At 37.8% G+C, this 13,589-nt stretch overlaps 1 protein-coding gene across 1 annotated transcript in view; it reads left to right on the forward strand.

The window, feature by feature from the left end:
- LOC144243445 (uncharacterized) overlaps positions 1-13,589 on the forward strand; it is a 104,624-nt gene that overhangs the window by 82,470 nt on the left and 8,565 nt on the right. Inside the window, exons 3-4 of the mRNA XM_077778500.1 lie at positions 11,071-11,221; positions 11,778-11,895. Coding sequence (XP_077634626.1) covers positions 11,071-11,221; positions 11,778-11,886 — 260 coding nt within the window. The 3' untranslated portion in view covers positions 11,887-11,895. The remainder of the gene's footprint in view (positions 1-11,070; positions 11,222-11,777; positions 11,896-13,589) is intronic.

Here is a 13,589-nt window from a genome sequence, read left to right on the forward strand (position 1 = left end):
CTGCAAAATGGATGGACAGCCCCAAGGTGCAACAATCATCTTGTAACAGATGGCAGAACAGAAAGATAGTAAGAGTCTGGGCTCCTGATTCCATTGTGCCCCAGCCCTAACTATTACCTCTGGTATTCTTGTCATGTAAGACAAACAGATCCCTCTTCCTTGAAGCCAGCACATTAGCTTTGTTTGTTTGTTGTTTTTGCAACTTGCTGCTTCCCTTACTCATAACACTACTTTCTTGTGAAGATAGAAATGCTAGACAGTTGGATTTAGGAGGGAATTTCACAGACTTATTTGTGAGTAACCTTATTTTGATAACCTCTGTCAACCAAAAATGTTTGCTTGAGTCTTCCCCTTCTTCAGATTACTACCTTATCCTCATTCCTCACTTCACTGTCAGATTTATTATATGAGTAGCCCACACATGCCTTCTCCACTCCTTTGCATTCTACCATATATCAGGCCTGTAGAGTTGATCTCTAGATAACTTCCACGGAAACTGTTATAACTAACATTATTGATGACCCTATGNCCTTCCCTAGTGGAAGTTCTCAATTTCTGAATTATTTATTTGACCCTTTTCACAGCTCCTTATCATCTGCCTTCCCCTCACTGTTTCTTTTCTAGTATACTCCCCTTGGTCCTCTCGCCCTATTTTCCCCCCAACTCCCATCTTCTCTTCTTTTACTCCCTAAGTTTCCCCAAAATGATTTCATACACTACTAGGTCTCTACCTGCTTCCAAAAGGTTAGCAATCTATAAATTCATCATTTCATTCCAGACCTCTCACTAAACCTAACTGCTTTCAGAGAACATGTTACTTCAAATTACTTCAAATGTTACTTTATCAAAACTGGATTTAATCATGTTCATGTTCTACAAAAATTCTACCTATACTTTTCCTATTTCGTTTCTTTTGTCACCACCATTCATCCAAGTGTCCAAGGAAAGAACTTTGAAGGCAACTTCAACTCTACTTTCTTTTCTTCCCATATTTCAAATCCAGTTGGTGAATAGCTCTATTATTTAGTGCCTTGGAAATATTTCTCAAACATCTGTTCTTTTCTCCATCTTCATTACCTATGCCTCTTTTTAGGACCTCCCTTACCCGTCTGCACCCTCCCTTGGTTCACTTCCAGTACAGAAGGGTTTTCTACTATGTTTTCTCCATTCTTTTTTTTTCTATATTTTTCTTGATGTTTTATTTATTTCTGAGAGAGAGAGAGAGAGAGAGACAGCATGAGCAGGGGAGAGTCAGAGAGAGAGAGAGAGATACAGAATCTGAAATGGGCTCCAGGCTCTGAGCTGGCTGTCAGCACAGAGCCCGACGCGGGGCTTGAACCCACGAACCGTGAGATCCTGACCTGAGCCGAAGTCGGATGCTTAACTGACTGAGCCACCCAGGCACCCCTATGTTTTCTCCATTCTTAAGAAGAGGCATACTCAACCTTTAGAAGAGATATCAGTCATTTCTTGAACTTGATCATCTATTAAGACAAAAAAACCTGTGATTAATGGCAGCATAGAGTAATTTGAGACTCTTGTTAGTTGAAGCCCTTTCCTGCTTTGGACATCCAGTTTTTATTAAGAGTTCAGCCCAGGAAATGGAGGGAAGGATGTCTTGAAGATGAAATCAAACTCTGTATCAAACCAGATCTGCAGAGAGCTAGCCGAAAAGAGATTATCAAGGGTGTTGCTCATGACTTCATAGAGACCTCCTTTTGCTCTGTGAGATGTTCCTGTCTTGTGTCAATACTGAGAAGAGTGAGTTTTACTTCCCTTAAGCAATCAGTAACAAATATATAGAGCAATTTATTTTTAACTCTTGATTTGTGGCTTTACCTCAAATGGAGCCTTTTGATCTTTGTTTTTTATTTTTCATTGGTTCCACATTTTTTTTATGCCCCTTAATTATGTATCTTTGGATACATAAAAAGTTAACTTCACTTTTCTCTGGAATACAATGAAAACAAATATATAAATAGTCTAGGTTCTCTTTTTGTCTGGTTATTGTAATAGTGGCCTTCCTTGCCTACCTCATATCTCTCTGTCTATAGATCCTTTACTCATTAATCACCTTATTCTTCTGTTTAAAGAATTTAGTAGTTTTATTCCTAGCTCTTTAAAATGATATATACATATCTTGATATGTATATAATTCTCACAACCCTGCAATTATCTTTTCCTAGCCATGGCCCCATGCCTCCCCCATGCCCTTTTTTCCAACTGTGCCAAGCCACTCTCTTGGAAATGTGTGTCTCAAGCTCCTAAAGTTTATGCCTTTCCTGATTCCTTCTAAAAAGAGTTTTTCTTTCCTATAAGTGTTCCTATAATACTTTCAGATTCTTTTGCTAATAGTAATTATCATACTGTATTTTATTAATTTGTTCCTTGGTATATTACTTAACCATTTGTTTTCATTCGTCTCTGTACTTTGCTTGGCATAGTGTAGTGCTTAATAAGTTTGTTTTGATTGTGCAAGTGAACACTAAGTGTTTTTGGGTGGATGTCTGTGGCTGACATTTCACCACCTCATGTGATACTGTGGCCACATGACTTTTTGGATATGTGGGGTTTGTTCAGTTACAACAGTAAGTCACTTAAAAAAAGTTTTGATTCCAATAATAGATTTATTGAGTCATAATAGTCATCTCTAAGTCAAAATAACTAGAACACAGTATACTGACAGCTGCTAGTATCTTTTGGGGTCCCACCATTCTATATTTTTAAAAAATCATTCCATCAACCTCTAACAGAATCTCACTGACTGGGAGGTTAATGAGAAATTAGTGATGGTTAGAAGTCTTGAATTAAAATTGGCAACAAGGGCTATTATTCAGGATGCCATGTTTATAGTAGATAGTTACATAAAACCATTATGAATCAAGACATTTTTGAAAAAAATTATTTTAGCACCCGTTGCCAGAAATTTACTAGTCATTTTAGGTGTCAGTAGTTATTCCTTCAATTAGATTGAAGGTAATGTAAGATCAGGAATCACACATTACCTACTACTGGGCATGAGCTGAGCATACTGATGACAAAATACCAACTGCCATAGCCTTTCAAACATGTGCACAATGTGGGAGGGATTCTTCCTGCATCGTGGGGATACAGTCTAGTTTAAGCTGCTCTGAAAGTGGAACATCCCTCTTCTTCCTCCTGCTGTATAGTCCAGTGAGTTTTGTTTTGTATTCTCCATATTTGGCTCTGTGGAAAGTCAACTGATCTTTGGCCCTAGCCAGGGACTAATGGGCACATGAGATCTTGAGGGTTCTGGTCCAAAATACGATGGGGAAAAAAAAAATCCACCCAACCAATTGACAGCCTTTTGTCAACGCATAACAACTAGTCAGGTCTGAAAATACATCCAAGAAATGAAACATTCTGAAAATGCTCACAATAAAGATTTTCCTGATCGTGGCCCAAAGTAGCTATGGCATTCATGCAAAAGGATCTCCTGAATGTGAAACCCAAGGAAATGTTAAACATGAATTTTCTGTTAGGAACACTTAAAAGTGTTACACTTAAGGAGAAGAGCTGACTTAGAGAGTCAGGATGTGCTTTTAGGAGAATTTGTCCTGGAAGCCTTTGCTGCTATTAACTCTGGCATTGGAATTCATAAGGAGGTTAAGCACACTGCCTATAACTATGACATTAGGAAAAATGGGGAAAAAGCACATAAATACACAAATAAATCTGCCAATGCAGCAAGAAAACATAGATTAAACCATCACAATAGAGTTGGTTTTTTTGTGTGTTGAAAACAAAAGAAAAACAACAACAACAAAATTCAGTTTTAATGTTACTATTGCCAGTTTGAATCCCCAAAGGATCAAATGGTGGTTGAGTGTGGTTCTAGTTATGAAAAGATGAGTATTTAGCAAATATATTTTCTCCATTGGTAGTAGGCTACAGGCATCCATAGGAGCTAGACCATTTATAGTCTGATTTGTATTTTTTCTTTTTCTTCTTCTTCTTTTTTTAGCATCAGTAGAGTAGGGGTGGGCAGGGTGAAAATAATCTTTCACTAATTTTAGATAATTTACATAGCATTCTTAGAACATGGTCTTCTCTTTGACTTTCATGAAATGAGCAACTGGACCAAGGAGAACAGGATATAGAGGAGACATGTTAGTGGGGATCTTTCAGTCTCTGCTGGCAGAATACATCTATAAGGCATACTTGAAAAAATAACTTGGAGGGTCCTTATTGTGTATGGGAGGTGGTTGCTTTTCTATTTAATAACCTTAGACAAGGCTAAGTGTTAAAGAAAAACTTCCAGTGTTTCTCTGTAAAGTGTTGGTAACATAGTGAGTATGTAGGACAGAAGTCAAAGTGATGGCAAGATTCTGTCACTATGAGTAGCTACAATTCTCAACAAATGGCAAGGGACAGGACTGTGACTTGCAGTTCCCTTGTGTGGTGTAGACATCTAGAAAGAGAGTGGCAAAAAGAATGGAATGGATTGAATGCATATTTTGAAATTCTCTGATCTTTCTGTTTTTGAGTGAAATACAGCCATTACTATATCTCTTATAATAAATATATAGGTATGTGTGCTGCCCATATCCAGTAGTAAGCCAATCTCCTTTGCTTCAAGGACCAAGAATCCTATAGAAAGGCTATAGGATTACATAATCAAGTTTTCAAAAGAAAATACTTTTGCATTTTCAACCAATGCAATTATTCTATCGATTTACAACAAAACTTAACCACGTGCCTCAAATGACTTGAGATACTTTTGTTTTTCTTAAAGCTTTCATCTTCTTTAGCCAGCTAGTACAGAACAATACTGAAATGAGTGAACTTTGCCCAAACAGAGGAGTTTTTTTTTTTTAAGCTTAGGGCCTTTTAAATGCCTTAACAATGTCTAAGAAAATTCAAGAATCAAGGACACTAGTAGTTGTGTGCCGAATGCCAGCAGGCCAAGAGTTACTGCTATGTGGCATTCCACAGTGGGAGTCTGGCCATTCTCATCTCGATCTACATATATAGATCAGCTTTTCTCTGACTCAAATCCCCCAATGCCAGACTGGTTCTAATTTTATTAAAATTTTGTCAAAGCTGTTCCTGGACTGGAAACTTGCCTGCTGAGTTTTAGCCCAAGGCAGATTTTAATGGCCAAGTTCTACAGGCATCAAAGGGAGGAGGAGTTAGTTTGAGGGTGCCGTCTCTTCCTGAACGTGACAGCCTGCTCTCCTGCAAAAACTCCATAGATGTGTCGCAAGTTAGGAGACTGGAGCATCTCTGACAGGCAGCCTGGAGTTTAATGACGCCTCTCCTTTCCATGGTACCATCTCAGCACAGGCATTTCCTGCCCTTAGAAGTTTTAAATGCTTACGCTGGTCGAAGCATTTGGAAGTCAGAGCTAATTTCACCTACACCCTTTCTTTCATCACAAGCTGTGCTTTTCATGTATTAATTCACTTCTTCACTTGAATTTAGCTTTGGTTATTCACAAATCCTTCATTTTCCCATTTCTCTTATTCCTGAATGAGACTTAGGAAGACAAAGGAAAGGGAATTGAGACACCTGAATGGCCTTGATGAATTCTGAGTTATTGTGAAGACATTTAAGTCTTGCTGAAAGTTTTTAATGAGAGAACAATGCACAGACAGGCCATGGCCCAAGTCTCACCTTCCCATTGCCCTTACCTTGCAATGGAGCATAATTTTAATTAAGCCAAGTTAAAGACAGAGAGGCAGAGGACACGATTACTGTATTAAATTTTATGGTAGTGGAGGCTGAGGGATGCAACTGGACCAATTATGCTAATGGACACCTCCTTACTGATGGGGTAGTTCATAAGTCAGTGATTCCCAACCAGAAAAGGGTTAAGTAGAATCTATACATTGGTGATTGGTTCAAGAATAGTCATGTAAAGCCCAGCATCAAGGCTGATTGACAGGTTTGCTCTGCTTAACTTCCCTAAGATCAAGAAAGCCAAAGAAAGGAGACTCAGCAGAAGTTGAAGCTACCCAGGTTCTATATGACAAGTTTTGACCCCTGTTGCACGTGTGTGTTAGGGGAAAGAGGAAGAGGAGAAAAAGAGGCTAGAGGAGACATATCCCCAAAGGGGTCATGACTCAGGCAACAGGCTAATCTATTTGGAGAAAGGTCAAACTATAAAATCCATGACAGATAAATCAGCCTCCTTCCCCTCCAGCCACCCACACTAACCAGCAAGAGCTTCATAGATTCCAGAGCATCTGCAAAAGGAAAAAGACAATACTAGGTTGGGATAAATTTTCCCTTCCTCTATGGCATTGACTCCTGGCATCTTCACTGCCTTTGTCTTCAGAAAGTGTAGGCTCAATGGCTCATCCATAGAGCCTCACCAGGAGTCCTATTACTTGGTACAAAATGGTTTGCAAAAAACAAACAAACACAAAGTCAACTGCTATCATCTTAGACTGAGTCCCTCCCAGAGCAATTGAATCAGAATTTCTGAGGATGGGACCTATACAACTATTGTTAATAGTAGAACAGGTGATTCTAACTTATACCAAGGGCTGAGAACCAAAGAAACCACAGCATTACACAATTCTTTACACCCTGTGGATGCAGAATGAATGCAAGCTTGCTGAATAAAAGCACTCCATCTGTTCAGAAAAGCTATCTATCCAGACATTTGTTAAGGGCCAGTATATATAGGTCTTGGGTTAGGCAGTAAAATCCCCACAATTTCATGTGCATGAAAATTACCTGGGACCTTGTTAAAAAGAAGAGTCTGGTTTACTAGGTCTAGGGTGAGGCTGAGTTTCTGTGTGTCCTACAAGCTTCCAGGGGATACTGGAGCTGCAGGTCTAGAGACCACAATTTGAGTAGGAAGACGTAATCCTATGACAATTTCTTGGGCTTCCTTCAGGATTTGGACATAGAGCCCATTTGGACAGAGAGGTCTGCTTCCCCGTCTGTGTCCCCCTCCCTTCCTGCCTCCCTAAGTCTCTTTTGCCTCCTTATATTCTGGCTCTTTTCTTCTCATCAAAATCCTCTCTGAAGAAAATAAACATGTAAGAGCGTTTATGAGGACAGTGACAGCAGCTTTGCTTTAGCTATTTATTTCTGTTCCCTCTCACCCTTCTCCACCCCCCCCCCACTTTTTTGACTAGGTTATAAAGGCTTAAGCTGAGGTTTTCATGGGAATGTTTCAGGCATCCATGAGGCTGCCTGTGAGACAGATTTTAGGGGTTGGAGGAAGGGCGGGACAGTCAGCACCTTGATAAAGACTCTAAGGTCATACCACATAGCAAGAATAGATTATATCTGTACCTTTGTCTAACAGCTGCTTTGTATATGACACCTTGTCTTTCTCATTACAATGAGAAATTTCTCACACAATTGTGACCAAAGTGAATATACAGTTCTTTTTGGCACTTCCTATCATAGCAGCTACTATTTATAGAGTTTTTTTTACAAAGCATTTTTATTATATAGAATATGAAAAAACCCTAAAAGTAGAGCCCTATGTGCCCATCACTCAACCCTAGCAAGCATTAGACCATGGCTGGTTCTGTTCCATTCATGCCTCTGTCTATGTCCCTGAATCCTAGATATCACATCAATTACAGAATGCTATTTATGAGGCAGGCATCATTCGAGTGATATACATTCATTTAATCCTCACCACACCCCTATTAGGGAGGCCCCATTATTATCTCCATTTTACAGATGACAAAACAGAGGCAAAGAAAGATTAAGTTGTACAGATAGTAAGCACTTGAACCCAGGCAGTCTGTCTCTGGAGGAAATACTCTGAACCACTATACTGCTCAGCTGATTAGGATTTGGGAACCTGAGCCTTCTTTTCCTTGCACTTAGGGCCTCTGCTCCCCATGGGAGCACTCAGGGCTAGAACTGTTGATATTTCAGCTCTGGGTTTGTGCTCAATGTTAGCAGCCCACCTACAACATTGTTCCTTGGGGCAAATGAATCAGGTCTCCCAGTTCCCACCATTTTTTCCAGGACCATTCATAGTGAGCCATGGGTCCTGAGATGATCGAGCTTCTGGCTTTGTTGCCCTCAAGGCTGTTGATTGCTAAGTCACCTATAACATTTATGGCATGCTATGTAGAAAAGGAAAAAAAAAATCAGTAGAGTGAGATCATATTTTTATGAAGAAAAATGATATGTAATAATATTTATATATCCAGACACACACAGTATATGTACACATAGACACACCCGAGGTATATACACAAAGACTCACACCAAATATACGCATAGACGCACATCGTGTTTACACAGAAACATACACACATGGAAACACACAGGTAAGTTTGGTATTATCCTTCTATGTAATTTTCTGTGCTGTTACAAACATAAAGTTAGGAAGTGCTCTTTGTTCCATTTTCCCTTCTGTTGGTTTAAAATTATATGCTCCATTTCTATTCTTTTATTGGTTAAGGTTTTTTTTTTTAACATTGTAGTTTTTGTTACATATCCATGAGTATATATTTTTGTAATAAAGACAACAGTTATAATCAGTCTGTGTCCCTCTCTAGGTCAAGACAAGAACATTTACTTCTCTTTGTGCTTCCTCTGCTTTCAATGTTCATATGATCCAGAATGTTACTTCTAAATAGCTCTGACTGTCCTTTTAAATAAATACTTACTTAGAATGAATCCATTCATTGTATTCTTTGCTTATAAATGTTTCTTGGGGCACCTGGGTGCCTCAGTTGGTTTAAGCATCCTCTCTCTCTTTCCCTCTCTCTCTCTGCTCCTCTCCTACTCTCACTTTCTCTCTCTCTCTCAAATAAACTTAAAACAAATAAATATTTCTTATGTCCCACTCCTTCCTACTATGTTCCTTTGTTTCTCTGTTGGAGTACATTCTGGAGTATTTCTTTAGAAGATCACCAGTGAGTGCTAAACTTTCTGAGATTTGAATGTCTGAAGATGTTTTTTTCTTCTTTCTTAACGCATAGTTTTCTTTCAGTATTTTGTATGTCTTGTTGAGTTCTTGAAATTTTACTATGATGTCTAGAGACTGAGTTAAAGAAAATTATGTTGTGTATATGAATAGTGGCACTCATTCAATCTGAGGATGCTTATCTTTTTTTGGTTCTGGCAGGTTCTTGGTGATAATTTCCTGAAATACTGCATTTCTTCCATTCTCTGTATTGTCAGAACAGTAAACTTCCCAATTATCATCCTTTAATCCTGTGTGCTCTTGTTCTTGCCACCTTATTGTACTTCTGCCTGTTCTATACACCCCACAATGCATTGCTATTTTTATGGTAAATAATTAAAAGTATTTTAAAGAAATTTAGACATAATGCACATATATGAAAACATGTTGAAAACAATGTTGAATATACTGACATATTTCCCTTTCTGGAGTGCTTAATTCCTTCCTGTGGAGCCAGCTTTTCATCTGACACAATTTCTCTTCAGCCTGCAGAACTTGTCTTTGTTGGGGCTCCTGGGTGGCTCAGTCACTTGAACATCGGACTCTTGACCTCAGCTCAGTCCTGATCTTAGGGTCATGAGTTCAGGCTCTGCACTGGGCTCCGTGCTGGGTATGAAGTCTACTAAAAAAAACCCCAAAAACCAAAAAAAAAAAAAAAACCCAAAACAAAAAAAATTTCTCTTTGCATTTCATGTGGTATGGGTCTGTGGAGAAAAATTCTTTCAACTTTTGTCTGTCGAAAAATGTTTTTACTTCACCTCCAATTTTGAAAGATATACTTACTGGATCTAGGATTCAAGAGTTGACAGGTTGTTTTCTTTTAGAATTAAAGATGTCATGCCATTGTCATCTGTCCACTATTTTTGATGAGAAGCTAGTTCTCATTCTTATTATTCTTTCCTTGTATAATATGTGCCTCATCCCACTTTTAGAAGCCTCCATTTGCTTTCAAGATTTTCTGATTTAGTTTGTTGTTTGTCTTCAACTGTTTGACTATAATATGCCTATGTGTGGATTTGTTGTTGTTGTTGTTTTTAGATTGTTTGGGATTTGCTGATCTTGTATCTGTGGGTTGATATCTTTCAACAATTTTGAAAAAATTTCAGCCTTTATCTCTTCAAATACTTCTTCTGTCCCTTTCTTTTTTTTTCTTTCTGGAATCCCAATTATATATATACAATCTGTTATATGTGTGTGAATATTTCCTCTAGACTATGTAATTTGTTTTCCAATCTTATTTACAGTGTTTTTTTTTCTCATTCTGTGCATAAATTTGAATATCTTATATGGATGTTACTGAATAAGAACATTATAACTCTGTACTGGTCTTTTTTGGCAATTTGGGCATTATGTCCAACATGTAAAATTGGGTAGCCTACATATGCCATTGTCAACTTTAAAATAGTTAATAGTCAGTTGAGATATGAATGCATAGTGTGCATGTTGCAATAATATGTTGAAGACAGTTGTAGTTCTAGATGTTTTTATACATTTTTGGTAACATTTAAAATACTTATCTATGTATTAGAGTTTAGCGTAAGTTTTGGTTCAAAAAATTTACCTTCTTAAATTGTTGTAAAACCATTTGTCTATATGATACTTTGGCAGTTGTGTTTTGACTGGTAGTATTTATATGAACGTCTGATCTGATTGTTGTTTGGGCTTTAGTTTTGTTTTGTTTTAACTAAAGGAGCACTCTTTTGCTATTACCTTTCTGTGACAGGAACTTAGTTTAGTATTCTCAGTGGTTCACTAGGGACATATCTGCTCTGAATTCTAGGCCATTTCTCTGCCTTAAGCTGTTGTAGACTCCCAGAGGTTTGTTTGTTTGTTTGTTTGTTTTTTTAAGATCTCCTACCCACGAAGAGCTCTAGGTATGGGAGAGGACCTTGAATTTAACTTTTTTAAAATTATAAAACTTTAAAAAAGGAATTAATATTAAAAATAAGCTGGCTGTATTCCTGGATAAAGCAGAAAACTTCCTAAATGTTTATAAACATTAATGATTATTTATTGAATGCCCTTGCTAAATTTAGTAGTGTTAGGTATTTAAGTTACTTTTTAAATTATTTGATTTTGAGCTGTATTATTTGTGTAAATTTACTTGTGAAAATAGCATCTGGCTATGAGTTTATCCAATTTTTCTTTCTCTAAAGATCAGAGACAGATCTTCTGTGGTGCTAGTGAAACACAAGCTTCATCCAGGGTCCTTCACTTGCGTGGATCCCCAAGACAGCTGAGTGTTGCTGAGGGCGGTGAAGCATCTATGGGCAGGGGAGCCAGACTGCAACCAGAAAGCACTTCCATGTAAGCATTTCTGCTATGTTGCCAGAGAGAAAAGAACTAATCTCTAAACCTCCAGGATGTGTGTGAGTGTGTGTGTGTGTGTGTGTGTGTGTGTGTTTTATTTTCTCATTCTAAATTGAAATCCACATCAGTCACTAATTCTATAATAAAAGTTTATATTCTTTTTACAAAGAGACTTTGGGCTTCACATAGACTCTTATCCAGCCTTGGTATTGATGGTATTATTCATTTTTTAGATTCCATTTTTTTTTTTTTACTATAAAAATATAATAACCATTATCCTTCATGGTACCATTGTATGAATTTAAAAAGCCATCCTCTCAGGGCACCTGGGGGACTCAGTTGGTAAACTGACTCTTGATCTCTGCTCAGGTCATGATCTCATGGTTTGTGAGATCAAGCCCCATGTTGGGCTGGGCTCTGCACTGACATATGGAGCCTGCTTGGAGTTCTCTCTCTCCCTCTCTCTCTCTGCCCTTCTCCCTCTCATACTCTCTCTCTCAAAATAAACAAACTTAAATATTTTAAAAAACTAAAAGTCATCCTTTCTGAACAGAGGTAGTGCATGGGTACATGACATGGAATGCTCTGTGGGCTTGGTTCCCTTCTTCAGTGCACAACCGCACAACTACATGTGGCAACCTGAGGTCCATCTAAGGATTTAGAAAAAGCAGGTGAGTTTATAAATATAAATACAGATTACTTATAATTCCACCTAAAACTAACTAGAGTTCACATTTTGATGTATCATACACACACACACACACACAATTGGTATCACATTGCATATCCAATTTTTATCATCTTTTTTGGCATAACATTATATATTAAGAATGTTCTCATGCATTGAAACACTCCTTGAAATACCATTTCTAATTAGTTGCTTAATAGGTTATCATAGAACTATTCCTTAATTAATTTTACATTTTTCTAATACTGGTCACTTGTTTGGTATCTACTTTTTCTATTGTAAACAACATATATGGAACATCTCTACGCATACATTTTGATTCCAGCTTCTTAATATTTCCTTGTGACAGATTTCTGGGAGGGTAATTATAAGTCACATAGTTAAAGCTTTTATTTTAAATGAGCAAATCAGAGAACACGAGATGCTGGCGAGGATGTGGAGAAACGGGCACCCTCTTACACTGTNGAGGGGAGGAGGGAGGGATGGGCATGGAGGAGGGCACTTGTGGGGATGAGCACTGGGTGTTATGTGGAAACTAATTTGACAATAAAGTATTTGTAAAAAAAAAAAAAAAAGCTTTTATTTTAAAGCATGTAAGGCAAGTTCTCAATTCATTTTCCTGAGATGTCATTCAAACACAGGGGCTACCATGAGCCATTCTACTCCATGTCTTCCTGACATGGTTTTAATAAAGGTAGGGCACTTATTATTATTATTGTTATTAAAGGCAGCTGCCCTTTTACTTTCCATAATCCTCTACAGTGCTCATCTGGTTATAAGGCTCCAAACCAGAATAACAGCTCACCCAAGGCAGTGTAATGTCTGGCCTAAATTTTGCAAAACTATATTATTTCTTCACCCTGGAGTGAAGCAGACACTCATGTCTGACAGCATTATAAGTAACTCAGATCAAAGTATTGATCAGGAGTGGATATGTTGTTTTCCAGTGGGAGGATAAGGATGGAGAAGCCAATCTATTATTGCCTCTATCAGCTATCTCACTGAAAAGCAATTGGGCTAATGATACCAACTTATAATTGTCAATTTGTTTTAGCTAGAAAGTAGACAATAACTCATTGTATTGTCATGGCATCTGTTAAGAGGATACTGTTGAGGATGTCAGTTTCCAAATTTGATGCTCTTCTCCTTCATGTACATTTTTTAAAAAGAGAAGCAAAATCCAGTCTTTTCTTAAATGAAAAGCATAGATGACTCTTCAACCGCTGTTTCTGATCTCCAAGAACACATATTTTGCCATTTGATTAGAATTCTGTTCTGTTTGGTGGTGTCCAGAGCTCTGTCTCCTCAACTAGATTCTAGAGAAATAATCAGAGGCTAATCATGTCCTTGCTCCCATAAAATGAAACCATAAAACCTTAGGGAACCTGAACAAATCCTTGGAATCCTGTAGTTCAGAGTTGTAAACCTGTAGTTTTAAAGCTGAATCTGACCTATAGTTATATTTAGTTTAGTTTATAGTATTTTTTAAATCTCATTTTTATTTAGTTTTTATTTATTTCTAGAGAGAGAGGAGAAAGAGAGAGAGAGAGAGAGGGAGAGAATAAGTGGGAGAGGGGCTCAATCTCATGAACCATGAGGTCATGACCTGAGCTGAAATCAAGAGTCAGCCACTTAACCAAAGACACCCTGCTTATAGTACTTTTATATCTTAGGAAT

The sequence above is a fragment of the Crocuta crocuta genome, unplaced genomic scaffold, assembly GCF_008692635.1.
Source record: "Crocuta crocuta isolate KB4526 unplaced genomic scaffold, BGI_CrCroc_1.0 scaffold167, whole genome shotgun sequence".
NCBI classification, from domain to species: Eukaryota; Metazoa; Chordata; class Mammalia; order Carnivora; family Hyaenidae; genus Crocuta; species Crocuta crocuta.